We start from the raw sequence: 18902 nt of genomic DNA on the forward strand, positions 1-18902 counted from the left end.
CAACTGCAAATATTGCAGGCTAGTTTAAAGCCTTTGTACTTTAATTAAAATCTCTGGGTTAAATTCTGCATCAGCCACGTACGCACTTTTAAGCTAAGGGCATTTACTGAAGTGAATGGAACTGCAAATACACAGCAGGAAAGCAGAATCTGTGCTCCCTCTTATTCCCTCAGATAATTAAAGTCCATTTCCTTTGTCCTATGGAGAAATCCCCTTGTAGAGGGGACAAGAAAGGACAGAAATTTCCAGTGTCCCCGGAGGTTACCCAGCTAAGTATGTTCTTTTGTAGGAAAGAGCTGTGAGATAAGTGCTTCACATCTCTTAAGTCTGTGAGAGAAGGACACCAGTGGGTCATTCCTTGATTATTTCAGAGTTACAATGCACATAGAAAGACTGATGATTTTAAGAACACTAACCATTGTTACTTGCTTTATAGCTCATATGGCATGCTTGAGATAGTGTTAAAAATCTTACTGAACACTAAAGTGTCAAACTTTGAACAAATCGACCAGGTCCATGAAACTGAAATATTCAAAGAGGAAAACCGGGTAAAGTTCACAGCACAGTATTTTCCCAGCTTACACTTCTTTGCAACTTGTGTCATAAAATAACAAAGAAATCTGAGTCACTGGAATCCCTGCACAGAGTTCCCAGGCTTGGGTTTCCTTTGTAGTGCTCCCTGACACCAGGGCCCCACTCTGCAGCCCACGCATCCACATCCACTCTCCTTTCACCCCTTTTTGTTTCCAAAAGAGCTCCCTATCGAGTTTCAGGGCTTTCTCTCTCACAATCTTCCTCCTATTCCTCTTTCTCACTCTTAAAGGAAAAGCAGAAGACCCTCTTTCCCATTCCTATTAACACTCCTGAAGCCAAGCATCTTGTTCATTTCAGCATGTCATACTGAATTTTTTCTAAGCACTCTAATATCCTGGAAAAGAGAGTAAATCACTCTCCTGTGAAGCTCCATGTTGCTATAGCAGGACTGCTCTTACTTGAGCAAGTTTTTTTAGCCCTGCCTGCCCGAGTTCAGCACATTGTGCTGGGTGGGATAAATACCTTAGACTACTTGAACCTGCATGCTCATTGTGTCCTGTCCTCAAACTCCCATGCCCTTCCCACTCGCTTACATTCTCTGACCAGTTTTCTCAGGCCAGGACTTAACACTAACCATTGGAAGGCAGATAGATAGGCACATGTACGAACTGTAATGGCACAGTGCTAGGAACTGGGGCTGGAGGCAAGCCTGAATCTGTTCTGGGGTGAGGAATGCCAGTACTTGATGGAGCTAGGTAAGGACATGGACAGATTTCTTTTTCTTCTAAGCAAGGGATCAGAAGCAAAGAGAAAACTCTTGCTCTAGATAGAGGAGAAGGCAGAAATGTTTTATGTTCTTTTCTGGGTTTTCTGAGTCCCCTGGAAGAAAATGCTGTTCAAGGGTAGATTTGTTTCTCATCAGCCTCAGTGCAAACCAGAAGCAACAAAAATTAAGGCGAGTGTAGGTACAGCTATGGAAATGCAGTCTGAGACAGCAGTAACTTTTCAGAGGCTCCATGTTGTTTGCTTCCATACTTACAGCCTCATCACAACACTCAACCTAGCTCCAAAAGTATCTCTGACTTTTTTCCCAGTTTGGAAGCTGTTCAAAGCTAGTGAGGAACCTTTCTTCCCACTCTTCCAGTGTGAAGCACTGAAATGCTTAACAATCCCAGTTCTTGGTGGCTCCCTGCGCAGCAGCCTCATCTGGCTTAGTTCTGTGTTTAACAGAGCCTGCATTGAACATAGCTTTCCTACCCTTTCTGAAAGGTCCTTCACTACTCATTTTTTCAAGCTGTCTAGGGCATCTGGTTCAAGCTGCAGCTATATTAAAAAAAAAGGCACTGTCTGTTTCTGCCTTTGAAAATCATAGTTTCCCATGGATCCAAGCCTTGGGCTTAATGTGAGAATGTCTAAATACTGTGTGACTACAGGAAAAGCAAAACTAGAAACAGATGGATAGATAAACACTTTTTTTTTTCCTCAACAGGGTCATCCAGGGCAGCCAGGATCAAGGGGGAAACCGGGTCATGATGGCTGTAATGGGACAGTAGGTGACCCGGGTGACTCAGGAACTCCTGGACTCTCAGGTTTCCCTGGTACCATTGTAAGTAGTTGGCAGTGAGTATCTGAAGCTAAGATCATTACTGAAGTGAGTTTCATTCACGTGTGTGTTGGGGGTGAATGGGACATCTGTTAATGGAGCTCCTTTTTGGCCTAGCAGAGCATCCATGCAGACTTACCGTGGACACGCTGCCCTGTGCTTAGTTAGTAAATTGCAGCCAGGGCTGGGAGGTCTGCCCAGAGCTATACCTGTCACGTACGTCTTGTGGAGAGATAAATTCAGGAAAATCTGTACAGCTTTATCCAACAGCAATAAAATGATATTAAACTCACAATTCCTGATGAAAGTAACTTTTTCCTTCCCTGTCCCATGGCCAGAGTATTGGCTTTCCATGGCGCAGTACGTAGGATCGTGCTGAGGTGAGCAGCGGGGCTCCTGGATTTATCAGGGCACATGTCAGCCCTGGGGAGTTGCAGCTGCTGCTCTAGTTAGGAGATGCTAACCCATAATACCACTCCCAGCTCCATGGGGAGCTTTTCCCTCGGAATGAGAAAACCATGCTTTTATATACTATGAGGGTTTATGCTTTGTTTGGAAACCATGAATTTCCAAAACTAGGCGTAGTCTCTGCCTCTAAACAGCAGTATGTATATTCTCATGAAAACCCCAACAAATGTTTTTTTATTACTCCTAGCTGTTTATGTATTAACATATATGATATGAAAGCTTACTTCTGGTATTTTTTTGGTCACCTCCAGGGAGTCCAAGGGCCAAAGGGCCAGAAGGGGGAGCCCTATATATTGCCACCGGACATTGCAAGTCGATACAGGGTATGTCTGTAACTCCTGTGAGATATTCATGTTCAATACAGTTTTACAAGCAGATGATGGAGGGTTATTTTTTTTTACACTCTGACAGACATGTCCCAAGAAGCTCACTTTGACTCTGTATAGGCTTTGCAAGACATCTTCTGCTTTCTCTGGTTACAGCAAAGTCTATCTGATATCCAGGGAAAAAAGTCTCCACTCAGTCATTTACAAGATATTCCAGCCTGCATTGCAGAGGCACTGGAGATGTTGTAGTTCAAGTATTACCTTCTTTATTTGGTGACTACCTTTGTATCATGCATGGCAAAATCATTCCTTTGACATAGTTTTGTCCAGTGAATGATTCTATTTAATATTAGCATCCTTTCTATATAATTTTCTTACAGGAGTTTGATTGACTTGGGATAAAATATTCTTCAATATATTATTTAGTTATTTACTAAATCCCAAGTATTCCTATGGGTCCTTGTTGCATCTAAACCTTAAAACGTGTTTTGTAATCACTTGTGGCTTTTTCTCATTCATATGTATATATATATATATATATATATATATATATATATAGTCTTGTGTAATTTGAACGTATCAGATAAAGATAATGGGTTACATATGCCGTCAAGAGCATAAATTGTGACACATTTATGTACAAAGCTGCATCTGAGCTGTACTCAGCACAGGAGGGATCCACTGACATCATTTGTCTTATTTTGTGCCAGTGATGAGTGCCAAAATAGGTTTTTCTGTTGACATATTTGTAAGTTGCCTGTAGAATCTTCTTTGCCTTTCAGAAACTCTTTAAATCTGCACTTGTTAGTAATTAGGAATGATGAAGGCATGACTAAGTAATGGTTAAGAATTGCTCAAGTATATTGTGGCCAAGGATGGATACTGACACCTGTATTTATTTCAGAAAGTACTGAGTTCCACAAATTACTCTGTTAACTAAACTCAAATTAACTAGATAGTTCGGATGCTATTCAAAATGATGGAAGGTGTCTGGACTGAATTATTATTTACCCATTATTTATGGGTATTGGAAGGTCTTTGAGCTAGAACATTTTTGGATCCAATTTCCAAAAACATTTCAACATGTACTGCAGTTAAAATATGTGGTCACTGAAGACAGTATGTTCCAAATGCTTGTAGTGAGTCAGAAGAGAATCAGAATGATTCGGTAATTCCCATGCAACTCATGAAAAATGAGCTTGTACATTTCAGCTAAGGTTATAGCCCTAATTAAGCCACTGGTTAGATAGGATTTTTCAAGAAATAATTAAATGTAGTCTGTTCTCTATTTCAGCCTTATATCTAGTTTGGATCCCTGACTTCCCTAGCCAACTCTGTACTCTCCTACTGTATTGCACGCAACTATACTATGTGTAGAAAGTACAGAATCTGTGTGGCCCATGTTCGGTTATCTCAAGACCTGTATTGACTGCATCTGTATGTAGGGATTTTTGTAGCTTTGCATGCTATGATAGTTTTTGAAATAAGAAAAAAACTAATGAATGAGAAAACTATTTTACTCCATTTTTTATATAGTATTTATTGCATTTTTTACTTCTTTGGTTTTTTTAGGGGGAACCTGGGGATCCAGGGTTCGGTGGTTTTCAAGTAAGTATTATTACAGCAAATGTGATGAAGTGTCAATAGTAACTGATATTAGAACAACATTAATTGATTGTTGGGGCTTTTTTTTATTTAAAGGGACCTCCAGGTGCGCTGGGTATTCAAGGACCTGTTGGTCCAAGAGGAGAGCGAGGAAGACCAGTAAGTATATTTAAGATATATTCTGTAGAAAATTAACTTAACAGAAGACTTATATCAGCAAGTTCCATTATGTAGGTTTATAACCTAGCAAATGGATAGAGAAAAAAAAAAGAGTTAAAAATAGCAAGCAGGTGTCCTTGGATGCAAAACCTTCTAAAAAGCACTGACATTGATTCCACAAGGATGAATATTGCAAAAAGAGGTATAGTTTCTTTCAGCCTGTATGGCCAGAGGCTTTTGATTTATGTTGTATTTGTTCAACCTTCTTGAAAGAGTCTTGTTTGTAATGATTCAACTCTGTCCAGTCTACATCCCCCTACACTGAGTTATCAAAGGTATCAGAACCTAAATGTATTATCTTTTCTGCTCACAAAGGATATGTATATTAGCTTTCCACATTTCCCACTTGAGATTGAATACATAACATTCCTCATTAGTATTTAGAATACAATTTTATTTTTAAACTATTTTCAGTCATTTTTTCCAAAATCAACTTTTACATCATTAACGTTGACAACTGTTGCTGAATAGTTCTTTGGGAAGATTGTGTTCTCTCCAGACACCATTTTCTACATTTCTTATTACCATGGTTAATAGTTTTATGGGTGAGAAACAGATGTTCAAATACAACATATTTCATTTTCTTCAGGCTTGCTTTATTTTCCTGTGAGACAACTTTATAGCATTTGCTTTTTTGATTGTTTTGTCAAAATACACTTCAAACCTGCTCTACATCACTGATTTGAGGAGAAAAAAAATTAATTCAGAACTTCTTACACACAGCCTCCACAGCTGTTTTCAGGGACACCTGCCTCCAAAAAAAAAAATAAAAAAATCTAGAACTAAATCCACAGCATGCTAAGCCTTTCCAAAGTTAATGTTCTGCAGCAGCCTGTTTTATCACCTGAAGTAACCTGCACCTTGTCTTTTTCCTCTGGTCCTCCTGAAGGGAAATCTCCTTATCCTTTACTTACTCTTCCTCTAGCGTGAACCCACAAAGTTCACACAGGAGCCCACCCTGCAATGACTTCAAATGCTTTATCTTGGATGTCAGGAGTGCTATGAACCATACATTTTCTGAGCCACATGACTACATCCCTCTGGTTGCCATGTTGGCAACATCTCTTTTGAACACTCTTCCAGAGTAGATGGACCCCCACCATCTCCAGCTCTTAACAAAACACATCCAACTATATTTACTGTCTCTAAATCTGTGACTCACCTGCAAGAGGGACCTGGGAGCATTTCCCAGGTCAGACTTTTCATCATTCCTCTTCTCTAAGTCCTAGATCCTGCACGAAAGCAAGCGTGGCTCCCCCAAGTCCCTGCAGGGCCTCCAGGCAGTGGGATGCCCTGCACCCAGTAGATTAGGCAATGACTCACAGACTACCTGCCTAACCAAAACTGATTCAGAAGTAATTTTTTTCAGAACAAGTCTATTGTTCATGCACACAAAGGTACATAGTGAGGCAGAGAGGTCTAATGACTTCAGGTTTCACCTGAATGTTACTATCTTTTCCTTGGAGGTTGGGCTACATCCCTTTTGGGACTTAGTAGGTAGATGCTTCCATCTGCAGCTCTCTCTCTTTTCTGTGCCTCTTGTTCACCATCTTCTCTGCAAAGCTCATGCTTTTTATCCACCCCACCTTTCCCACATTTGACAGAGTTTTTAATGTGTAGAGCCCTTTGGAGCCAGTTGAATACTATAGCTGTCTGAAGCAATCAAGGCAGGTTGTCTCCAATTAATGGCTTTCCTACTGCTCTTCTTGGAAGATATGGCAGCTTTTTTTCCTGTTACAGTTTAATTTCCCACCATCTTCCTTTGATTTCACTCTGTCCAGTACCAAATAGGTAATCTGAGATGCATATATGGCAGTTCAACTTCTTTTACAGATGAATGCAGTACCAAGACACCAGTCAAGTGAAGCACTTAAAGATGTGCTTAACTTTAGGTGTGAGCTGAAAATGTTACTATGTCAAGGTCCAAAAGACATGTTCTTATTCCTTTAAATAAAAATGGGATTTCATTAGGTCTAAACTGGGAGGCTTATTCTGTTAGGAGAGATTACGATGTGATTTAGGAGGGTATTTTTCAGAACAGTAAACACAGCTAATATAGTGAGGACAGCACACTGAATGCTGAGGAATACACTGCCTTCTAAATATATGCTTATATTTGAGACATAAAGTAACTTACCTCCTGCATGCATTGATTAGAAAGCAATAAGTAACTTGGTCTCCCCTATTGTGTTTCCCCAGGGACCACCAGGGCCCCCAGGACCACCAGGACCACAAGTAAGTCTTTGTGTCAGAGTTGTTTATGTTGATTTTGTGTCGCTGAGGTTTATCCAAGACCTACTTGAAGGCAGTAAAATAAAGAACCACAGGCTGCAGCAAAGGCTGTGTAGCACAAGACCTTCTGTGTTGGCTGCATACTATGAGAAGTTATTCTTACACTGGGGTCGCCTACCTTGAAAAGTTTAAACCAGTTCTAGAGCCAAATTTAATTTGCTACTGTAGTCACAGTAGATTCCAATGAACAGAGAATCCTTGCAGTCTTTACAATATTCAATTATATCTCAGCAGAAAAAAAATATATGAGTTCATTGTTCCAGCCCACTTAGGTATTTTTATTTAACATCCAGTGTTATTAAAAAACTTGCAAAAGAAATGCTTGATCTTTTCACAACATTACTCAGTGAATGACTCAAAGTCTGTTGTAAGAAGCACTGGTAGCATGGGATTTTAATTAGAGTTGTCTTTCTGAATGTTTAGGTCTATAAAAATACTTCTAAACCTATAAAAATACTTTGAGGTAAACCTAGACTATTATTTGATTGCAGTTCTTCCGTGGTGTCCTACAGACCTGTAAGCCTGAAGAGGCCTTTAAGCATGTTTATATTTGGATTTTACATTAGAAAACTTGAGTCGAACACTTAGTAAATCTTGATCTATTGTTTTTGCAGGGCAACAGGGGCCTTGGCTTCTATGGAGAAAAAGGTGAACAGGTAAAGAAAAGCTAATTAATTACTATCACTACTAAAGGACATGTTGATGTCATTTGCTATTTATAAAGGGACCTATTTTAAATTGTCTCTTAGTTTGCAACTGTATTATGTAATTATAAGAGAAAAACAAACAAATATAGCTTTGAAAGTAATTATAATCTCTATAAGGAATGTCATAGCTGAACTAACTTCTACATGTCTAGGTCTAGCTGTGCCCTCATTTACACCAACACAGAGGTAATGCTTCTGAAGTTTATAGAGCCAGCCCACTTTATAGAAAACAACAATCTTTACCATCATTCTGGAAACACACAGGGCAAGACCACATATTGCTATATGTTAATCCCAGCACAAAATTAATTTATCTTGCCATTAATTTGTCCAGAGGTTTAGAACCGTACTCCTGTCAGGGGCAAATCTGTGTTGCTCCTTTTGTTGCAGTTCCTTAGACCCTGTGCTGATCAACAGCTTGACAAGGTATTATAACTGTTAGTAAATGTACCCTTATGCTTTTCCTGCAGGGCCCCCCAGGTCCTCCAGGTCCACCTGGGCTTCCTACAAGAGAACTGATGGGAGTCCCCTCTGACAAACACAAGGTAACTACAGGGTATTTTGCCAAAATACACAAGGAACTAAGAGCTCTGCAGTACCAAAACAAAAATGTTGTAGAAATGTGCTTTTACATATAGTACTTAGAAGACTTCAGTATATCAAAAGAGAAATCTGCTACTTTGCCATAGCTTGGATCATTAAGTATTTATTGAAACTGTGATGGCTAAAGTACTTCAGAAAGCACTTCTCACAGACTAGAGGTGCCTACAGCAAACTTGTTCTTTTTGTTTAAGTATGCAACTACTGGCCATCACTCACACCTCAGTTTACAAGCAGAAATACCTGCTGAGAAATCCTTCAGTGTCTTATTTTTCATAACAGTGAGTGAAATTTTCTTCCTGGAAAACAAGTATATCTTTAGGGAGCTATCTGAATTACTGTGTTTGTTTATATAATTTATCTATATGGTGCAGGTATTTGTATACTTACAATTAAGTCTTGTTCATACATATTGGCAAAATCCTCAACAGCAAGATGAAGTTTATTCTCATCTGTTGCTTCTTGCTGGGAGCAGAGGTACTCATACCCTGTATGTGTGTATTATGTATCAGACACCAACCTCCAGACCAATTTTTGTCCCAGATTTGAAGTTAGAAAGTTCATGTGGCTCATGCAGATTCTGCAGTAAGTAAATTGGTACAATACTGAAAGATCTAGAAATGCCTTTGACTGTCTGCAGTCTGCGTTAAGTAACATACATGTTGGGATTTCCATGACTAAGCAGAGAAGTCCACACATGAGCTACTCATCTGGAGAGCCTTTATATTCAATGGAGTTATTGTCAATATAGTGAGTAGATGTTAGACTATGATTTGTCTCATCCTAACAGGAACTCTTGCTTTTGGTCAGACAAATCATAGATAATCAGTAAGTCAAAATGGGAGAATATGCATTTACTTACAGGCTTTACTTAGGCACTCACCACCCAGACAACTCATGAACAAAGCAGGAAACAACCTGAGGTGTTCACATTCCTAGAAACCTTTTCAGAAAAATTATCAAATATTAAAAAAAAAAACAAACAACTTTTAAAACTTCTTATGAAAACATGCATTTCATATGACAAGTGTATGAATAAAGAACAGCACAAGAGTGGTGGTTTTTCTCTTGATAAACATTTGTCACCTTGTGTTGTAGGAAGGTTATTGAAATGTAAATGGAAATACCTAACATATCTGAATACTTTTTCTTTATTGTTAGGGTGAAAGAGGAGAACCTGGACAAAAAGGGGAAGTTGGAATCCCAGTAAGTCAAGTGAAGAAGAACAAAGACAAATAATAATATTGGAGTTACTACTGAAGGTGCATTCTTCATTGAACTGATGCAATATAGACATGGAACAACATAAGCAGAGACACTAGCTCTGATGCTTTAGAAAAACTGAACAACGTGACATGTAATAACTCTACAGTGCCATCAGTTGTTCTCTTACTGGTTTACCAAAATAAGATTTTCCCTGATACACTTTTTAATTTTACCTTTAACTATTAATAAATCTCTTTACTGTTGCTGATCTTTGAAAATTCCACTAAATTTCATTAAGTAAGTATATACGGAAATTTTCTCAATCCTTTTCAGTCTACTCTCCATCACATACAGACTTTTGGTCTCACTGGTCATCAGGTCTGTCGAGTAATTACTGGACAGTAATCCCATGTGTTGCTGTATCGTTTAGAGCTGTCAACCAGGCTTGACTGAATGTGGTTTAGTTAACTCACAGGCAACCTCTAGACTGTCTAAATAGCTTTGCCGTTGAGTGGTTCCTTTTTACTTCCCAGAGTCATTTAAAATACAGTCTTTACCAATTAGGGATGCATCACTGAGCATTTTGTAGAGTTTTATTTTGTCAGATGGTCTGGTCAGCTTCTCCATAAGGCTGTGGGAGAAGGTCGCAGTGTGAGAGCCCTGATGCTTTCCGTGTCCAGTTGCTAGCCAGTTCTTGAGCTGTTGGTCAGGTTTTACACATGTAGAATTTTCTTGACGGCATTAGGAAAACTGTGGATTTTATGCTGATGTAGCAAAAGGGGATATGTGTTTCTCCCTTCTGGTTTGGTTTTTTTTTTTATATTAGGACAGACAGCAGCATGCCTGTGTTTGCCAAATAGTTCTCTGAAGCTGCAGTTTGGGCATAAGCTGAGTTGCTTAATTGGTTGTATAGCTGAACAATTGCTTTGGCTCTTCTTCAGAGTTGCAGCCACAGAAGAAATAATGAAGGAGGACATGATAGGAGGGAAACCCTGTCCTCTCCCTAATGGCCTGGTCCCGCTATTGTAATGAAGCAAACATGTTACACTTAATTTTAAGGACTACAGTTCTTTCACATGCAGCTATTATTAGATACTCCATGTGTTACAATGTTTTCTTCCTGTTCAGCTTCCATAAAATAGTGCTAGAATTTTTTTGCACATAATGAAGACATATGTTGAATTGACGTGTAATGTTTCCTAGGGTGTACTTCTCTATGCTCCTGAAAAAGGTGAAGAAGGGGTAATGGGCTTCCCAGGACAAAGGGTGAGTCACTCATTAAAGGTAAAATTTACTCAGCTGAACATGCAAATCCAACCTGAGAGTTTGCCTTCAGGAACAAAACACAGATTAGCAAATTATAGAAATTATAGTTCTTCAGCCCACCAGGCTGTGGCCAGCTCTAAACTGCCGCATACAGGAAAGTAAAAAGGCCATTTTGAAATGTCATTGGGAGGAGAGCCCCACAGGACTCACAGATACCACTGTACCATCACTGGGAAGCCTTGTGCATCTTCAAACCATGATTAACAAATATGAATTTGGCTTCAGATACTTGTGACTCCCCAGAAAAAGCTAATTTAAATACTGCTACCTTGTAGCATCTGTGGATGGGTTTTTTGGGCAGTGTTTTGAAAGAGCTTTAACAGAGTGAGAACAGTACTTAGTGTACATTTACAAAAAAATCTCAGCCATCTTTAAAATCTTCATAGTCAGTTTATAATGTATTGATTAAGAGAGAAAAATCAAATACCATATTAGATTTCAGACTTCTTTGCAGCGTACATAAATTTCATTGAAAAAGTATCTGAACTCTGAGTGTTAGTGTTAGAGTTTCAAGATGTCAGATTTATTTTAGCTAAGAAATAATAATGATTCTTAACTATTAGGATGTTAGGATGTCACTTCATTTTGATAATTTTATTGTTTAATTTGATTATTCATAGGGACTACCTGGCATCAATGGTTTTCCAGGACTCAGTGGAGAAAGAGTGAGTATTTCATACAAGACTCTTGTTTCTAACACATATGTAGACAATCTGTCTGAAAAGTAAACTGAAGAGGACAAATTCTGCCTGTAATTACACCAGCTGTATTCTAACAAATATCATCTGGATTCATCCATCATTGGAATTTGGGGTCAGTTATTTTTCTCATCAGTGAGAAAAAAAAAATCGCCCTGTGATTAAAGTCTGTTTTGCTTAAAACATGAGCATGTTTTAAGAGCACTGTGGGGAGGTGTCATTTTCATTATTCCCATTACGGCGACCATAATTTCTGTAATTTTCTTCCTACATGCTTACTATTTTGAATACCTTTCTGCAGATGTGGTTGAGATGTACAGTTATCTTGAATATCACAAAAGAAGAAGAGAAGAAAACTGATAAATATACTGGTTAAATCTCTGTCCCCATGGAAACACACCCAAATATTTAAAATAGCATTCTGTTGGACAGGGAAGAGCTCATACTTTCTGTTTGGTCTCAGAAGAAGACTTCTTCAGTCAGCATTAGAAATCACTTCCATGAAGTATTCAAATAGCTGTGGGATGCATGACTTCTCCATGCTTCTCCATCCTTAGCTGTTTAAGGATGTGTCCTGCCACCAAGGCATAACAATAATAACATGAAACACATGGTACATGAAAGTACATAAAATACAAAAAATAACATTTGCACAGCTATTCAGTCCGATCACAAAATCTGGTGGTGTGGAAAGGAATATGCTATCAATGATATGTACATGGAAAGGCTGATGCAAAACCCATTAAAGCCCACTGGCTGACCTTAACATAGGTTCATGCTCCAGTCAGAAATGGTCTGTGGCTTCCCCTTACTGAGGGAGAGTCTTGGCAACAATTTTATGGAAAGTACATTGGTTTGGATGGAACGTCACTGTATAGCGTGTGTGTGTGAGGGGACAGCCTAATCGATGTGCTGTTGACAAAGACCACCTTCTTGTTGATTTTTGAGTGGTTTGATTTTTAAGAAAGAAAGAAGGATGGTTAAGTCCTGTCTGCACACAGATGAAGTCCCAGTTAATTAGGGAGCTGCTGGCTTCACTTTTAGACCACCAGCTCCACCTAGCGTAAAGAGGTTTTACACCTAATAATCACAAGGCTCCTTTTCTGATGGTGTGATGTACAGTTGCCATTATGGAAATGTCTCTGAAACGTGCAGTCCAGCTTGTGGCATCTTACCGAGAGCTGTGATATTTGTAGTGCTTCAAAACTTCGTAAGTGACTTACAGAGCTGGTTATTAACATTCAAGTTCCGTGTAGGAGTTGTACCCACTGTGAAATTGGGAGATGCTGAATTTAAAAAAAGCTAGCTAATAATTTAACTAGTGTGAATTATACAAATCTACTGGTTTCAGTGAAGTTCTGTTAATCGATATCAGCTGATGATCTGGCCAGTGTTTTCTACTAAAAGCTCACCTTTTTAACACTAATCTTTTTCTGGAGTACATCTGAACATTTTCTGTAGAAAACAAAAGTTGTCAAGGAGCTGAGTAAAGCACACAAAAAGATCATCTCTTCTGTATCAGCATCACTGAAATCTGCACTTTGCTCTGTGCACCCCCAGCAGCTGAAATACACTCTCATGTGGTAGGATGTACCATGTTTTACCACATGTGTTTTAATCCACGTGTTTTGGATTGTAAACCTTTTAAAAGAACAAAGTGTCCAGGACCTTAAATATTATAACATTTGGTGGGGTAGGGGTGAAAAGTTTTCTCTGGGACATGACATGACTGGAGGTGGGAGAGTTGGATGAAGGCGCCTTCAATGCTGGTCCTGAGTTCTTGTCATTGAGCCAGGGAGCCCCTTTTTGGCCAAACAGGCTCCGGCCACCTGGAAAACAGCGAAAAGGACCTGTGCACTTCAGTGCTATTTTGCTGATTGCTGTTTGCATTCCAGTGAAAATATTTCCACTCATAATGAATCAGACTCGTTTAGTCTTCTTGCAGCGGGTTGGTATATTTTGACTGCCTGGCCCATGTGTCTCAGGGCTAACTGACACGGAGGAGATCCCCTTTCTTCTCCCGTATCCTCCAGCCTCCGTGGGAGGGTGTGAATGTAGGTGCTTCCTCCACCCACACCACTGCTAGGGGTGACAGAGCCTGCACCTCGGCAGGTCTCTCTGGCCTTTGACAGGAGTTAGGCTTGGTCCAAGAGATGGAACATCAATACAGGAGGAAACTTAATGGTGTTACCCTAATTACTACACCCCAGGGAGACAAACTGCTCAGCTCTGTTGCATAGTTTTCACACTAATATTGGAGGAAGCCAGCTGCCACAGACCAAATAATTTTCTTCTCTCTGATAAAGGAAAAGTTAACTATTTTCATGTGTATTACAGGGTTTACCAGGATTTGATGGTCCACCAGGTGGCTATGGTCCTAGGGGAAGCAAGGTACTGCTTTCTTTCATTTGCTGGAAGCAATAAACCAGATGTTATTTTGCTTTCTTTTCTTTTCTGTCATGTAATAACAATGGTGTTTGTCATCATTGTAGAACCAGTTATGTGGTTTGTTAACTCGAAATCTCTGAGATTTCTTAAAAGTTACGTCACTGCTTTTGCAAGTTTGTTTCTTTGTGTTCCATGGGCTTATCTTTCCATTCTAAAATAAATTCTCTAGAATAATGCGCTTAGATGTGATACTTCAACTTCTGTTAACAGGGAGAGCCGGGCGAGATCGGTCCTCCAGGACCAGTTTCCTATTTTCCTTCCCACATCCCAAGAAAAGGTATGTCTTCTTTGCTTAGATTGCTCATTTTAGCTGCATTTTACTACCTTCTACATAGATCAAAAGCATTAAATTCTGAGAATTCAACTCCTTAAAAAACTGTGGTTTGCTAAACTGTTCCAGAAGGTGTAATTGCCTTCTGAAAGAGTGCCCTAATCACATTTTGCAGGCAGATGGCTTCTTTGTCTCTCCTGCTGAAGATGGATTGCTATACAAAAGGCATTCATGCATTCTTATGTCCACAGAGAAGAAACAAGCAAAAAACCGGGTGACTTTGTTGTCCAGTGAAAGGAAGAATGGGAGAGTTTCTCTTCTGCGTCCTGTTTCAGAGACTCTCAGTAAAGAGCAGTAATGGCACCAGAGCAGAGACCTTTCTTATAATCTTAATATTTAGAAAAAAAAAAAAAAGTTAAAAAAGGAATACAAGAGGATTTTTTTTTCCTTTTTTAGATTGATAAATTTCTTTTGTGATCTTTTCACTAGAATTGTAGTATCCACTGTCACCAGTCCTGCAGAGCTATGGTGGCTGTGGCTGACCAGACTAGAAACACATAGAAAGTGATATCAGGTTGCCAAGGCCAAAACTATTCCAGGGAAGGTGCCAGCAAACAACAAGAATGATCACATGCCATTGCTCCAGCCTGTGTTCTCTTACCATTGAGTTTACTAGTCTTGTTGAAAGCCAGAGAGTCTAACAATGAACAGTTTGGTTGGGCCTCTTGCCCCCCAGAGAAAGGGGGCAGGAGGCCCAACACATTCTTCAAATCACCCAAATAACCTGCCAGGCTTTTAGGAGCAGGTGACTGTGTAGAGAGAGGAGGAAGCAGATAAGGGGCTGGACACACCATATGTCCTCTAGTAGCATTGACCTTCAACGAGAGCATGAGACTTTCTGCAGGCAATAGCTGGGCCCAGGCAAATGCTTTTGGCACTGGGGAGCAGAAGACAGTTCACATATCATACATCTGTTATAATGGCAACTTCTTGTAGGAAAAGGAGGGACTCTTCTCAGGGAGCTGGTCTTCTGTGTTTTCCAGGAGCAATGTAGCTCTAGCAGCATGTTAGTAATTGCTGAGAGATATTCTTTCTTCCTGGGCTTGGTGGCTCCACACCATGACTGTCATAGGCCATGCTTGGGCTTTACAGGAATCTTTGTTTCTTTATTCAGACCGAGGCATCATGAGGTAGCAGGGTTTTGCATTTCTAAAGCTACCTTTAAGACACGATTGTAAATTCTAATATTCTAAAGCCCTTGAAGTTCCTAATTTTTACTTTTTAAGAATTGAGCAATCTGCAGGTCAGCATTTATGGGTTACAGACAGCATCACACTAACATGTTTTGTGGAACTGGGGATGTCTTTCAGGTGCAAGAGGTGATCCAGGCTTTCCCGGTGTTTCTGGACTACAGGGAGACCCAGGAGAGAAGGGAGATCCTGGGCTGCCTGGTCTTCCTGGATTCTCTGATGGTAATATCCCAGCAACACATGTTCCAACATTTAACTTGATAGTGAGTTTTAACTGATACAGGGTCAGGGTAGGGGAAATACATGTGCAGACTGTGGAATATGCAGTGCAGAGCGGTAGATAACTAATTGCGGGGGCAAAAACTGACAGAAGCATTTTCCTTTGGCCTCTATGGGGCTGTGTCAAAACAGCTGAAATAGAGACAATGACAGAGCCTTGCTTCAGTAACTGCTATTGATTTGCTCAATTGAAAAGCACAGTTAGCATTTTTGCTTTATACTAAATATCTCCATTTTTCCTTGCACGCTAGATGCAGTTGCATGAACTTTCCCTTCTGCTACATGACAGCTCTTTGAGCAGTGTTGTTAAATTGTTTTGAAATTCTTCCCTGGTTCTGTTTCAGCGGATGGGGATAAGCCAGGCTTACCCGGAGAAATAGGACCAAAAGGTGAAAAAGGTGAATTAGGATCTCCTGCTTATCAGGCGGGCCCGCCAGGGTTTCCGGGTAAGCACGGCACACCAGGACTCCGTGGTCCACCTGGTCCCACTGGATCCCCTGGTAAGTTCACGAAGAGAGATGATGAGAACTCACAGGAATGTCTTTGCTTATTTTAGAGATAGCTGTTGGCAGAGCAAAGTGAGAAAGTAGATTGAGGGAATGAAATGGGTGGCAAGGAGGATACACAGTGGGGTAGTGTTGCCTGTTCATCAAGGAAGGAAAGGTTTGCATGGTTTTTAGACATTCCTGCCAACATTTGAAAGAAAATAAGGTCTCTTTTCGGGCTAGGGAGGGATATGAATGTCAAGAAGTGTGTGAGAGAGCTGGATTTCTTCCTTAGCCTGGAGAAGAGAAAGCTAAGTGGAATCTTACTGCTATCTTCCCTTACCTCTTGGGAGGTCATAGAGAAAATGGAACCAGATACTTCACTAGGGAGCACAGCAACAGGGGCAAAAAAGCACTGGTCCAGAGCTGTAACCAAGGAAGTTCTGCTTAGATATTAGGAAAACCTTTTTCACTGTGAGGGAGGTCAGATACTGGAACAGGTTGCCCAGAGAGCTTGTGGACTCTCCATCTTTGAAGATATTCAATACTCAGCTGGGCAAGGTCCTGAGCAACTTGCTGTAACTTTGAGGTTGGCCTGGCTGTGAGTAGAGGGTTGTACCAGGTGGCGTCCAGAGGCCACTCTGACTGAGGCTGTGCTGTGCCTCTGTAAAAAGCACCACACTGCAGTGCAAGAACAGGAGTGGAGAAAAGGATATGCAGGAGGTGATCCAGAACAGGTGATCTGTGGTACTGCAAAGTAGGTTGTGCTGAGAGAGAGGAGCAAAGGCATTCAGGGACAGAGAGAGCAAACAATAGCAGGAATCATCTGCCACACAGAAGGAAGTTACTGAGAACAGGTGTGGGAAGCTGTGAGAAGGGGAAAAGAGGACAAGGGCAGGAGATAGGTAACAACAGGCTGGGTTAGACAGTAAATGACAGTAGGGGAAACAGAAAAGGGCAAATGCAGTGCAGCTCAAAGGAATAGGGAGGAAAGAGAAGAAAAGTGAATCTCGAGAAGATTAATTTATATTTTTATTTAATGAAACTTCTAGGTTCTCTCTTTGGATTAAAAGGACAGGAAGGGACCCCAGGGAGATCTGGCGTGCAAGGTTTCCCTGGGCCAAGAGGACGAAAAGGACCTAAAGGTAGGTTATAACAGCAAATGCAATAGATAACCTGCTGTTACACATTGTGTAAAGCTTCCATTGTATTCAGCCTGAGTTTCTTGAACATGCTCAGAGATGTTCATGCTGTTATGACATGCTCGGGGACTGATGCATTTGATCTGGGGCTAACATAACAAGGAAACATTGTGTCAGTTTCTTGTAAGGAAAAAAAAAGGACTTTTTTTAAGTGTTTGGGAAACTACTCAGGTATTCTCAAGTCTATATATCAAATGGATGCACCCAAACTTCTATCTGTTTTGACAGAGCATTCTTTCTTTTCTTTTCAATCCTTTCCTTAGGCGAAGAAGGGGATTGCAGTAAATGCCTTTTGGGTGACGAAATCCGAAGGGGCTCTACTGGCCCTCCTGGCCCTCCTGGCTTTCCAGGAACCCCTGGCCAGCCTGGCAGGAAAGGAGAACCTGGTGATCAAGGACCACATGGTATTCCTGGCTACCCTGGAGCAAAAGTGAGATACTTGTTTCTTTATTGCATATTTTTATATGCCTACTAGAAAAAAATCCAAGCTATTCTTCATGGAAAATGGTGAAACATGCCATTTCTTTCCTTCTCTGCCACTTGAATAGCATTCAGATTGCTATCTACAAAATACTGAAAGCCAAAAGTTGCTAGGATGGAGGTGAAAATAGGATGTTTTGGGAAGAGTGAAAGATTTCCACATAATCTGAAGTCCACTTTTGGTTTAAACAAAACTCTTCGAGCAGAACCCTTTCAAGCAGCTGTAGTACGGAGTATGATCTGACCATCTAGAAGAGTAACAATTCCAGTAGTAACTTAAAATTGTTGCTAATAAGATGCATACATCAAACTAATGAAATGTAGAGTTCTTGTTTACAATACATTGTCTGCCTAAAACCCACCATGCAATAACCCTGAGAAAAGGGCTTTGCTTATAATTGCTTGCTTGTTATTGACACTTAAAGGTGCAGTACTGTGTGGTATGCCAACCATATCATAGTTCCTCACAGTCAGAACTGACTTCAGGAAGTCACATCTCAAGATTTTTAGAATAAAATTTTTGTAAAGCTGACCCAAAAATTATTTTGTTTATGCAAAGATGTCAGAGCAAACATAATGTTTTCAGTTAGTGCTTTAGGCTCTTCTGAACATCAAAAAAACAAACTCACAACTAGTTTAAATTTGGCATTTTTCAAAATTAAAATAAAATTTGACTTAATTGTGGCTGTCAAACAAGCAGAAAAAATAGATATTTTTTTTTTTTCTGAAAATTCAAAATACTCTTATTAAAAGTTGTTCTTTCTAGAAGCCATGAAAAAATTGATAGAAATATTTTCAAAAAAGTTCAGTGTTGAAACTTCAATTAAAATTTTTCAAGTTCTGTAAGGCTTTTTGCTTTTGAAATGAAGAATTTCAGTATCTTCATCCCAAAATTTAAGTTAC

General features: G+C 40.0%; 1 protein-coding gene across 1 annotated transcript in view; it reads left to right on the forward strand.

The window, feature by feature from the left end:
* Positions 1–18902, forward strand: part of COL4A2 (collagen type IV alpha 2 chain) — a 103559-nt gene that overhangs the window by 50033 nt on the left and 34624 nt on the right. Inside the window, exons 4-19 of the mRNA XM_026848822.1 lie at positions 2024–2140; positions 2857–2928; positions 4504–4539; positions 4633–4695; positions 6955–6990; positions 7662–7703; positions 8225–8299; positions 9516–9560; positions 10764–10826; positions 11507–11551; positions 13922–13975; positions 14243–14309; positions 15674–15775; positions 16177–16332; positions 17370–17462; positions 17783–17949. Of these exons, the coding sequence (XP_026704623.1) occupies positions 2024–2140; positions 2857–2928; positions 4504–4539; positions 4633–4695; positions 6955–6990; positions 7662–7703; positions 8225–8299; positions 9516–9560; positions 10764–10826; positions 11507–11551; positions 13922–13975; positions 14243–14309; positions 15674–15775; positions 16177–16332; positions 17370–17462; positions 17783–17949 (1233 nt within the window). The remainder of the gene's footprint in view (positions 1–2023; positions 2141–2856; positions 2929–4503; positions 4540–4632; positions 4696–6954; positions 6991–7661; positions 7704–8224; positions 8300–9515; positions 9561–10763; positions 10827–11506; positions 11552–13921; positions 13976–14242; positions 14310–15673; positions 15776–16176; positions 16333–17369; positions 17463–17782; positions 17950–18902) is intronic.

The sequence above is a fragment of the Athene cunicularia genome (genome assembly GCF_003259725.1).
Source record: "Athene cunicularia isolate RWA chromosome 1 unlocalized genomic scaffold, athCun1 chr1_part1, whole genome shotgun sequence".
In the NCBI taxonomy this organism is placed as follows: domain Eukaryota; kingdom Metazoa; phylum Chordata; class Aves; order Strigiformes; family Strigidae; genus Athene; species Athene cunicularia.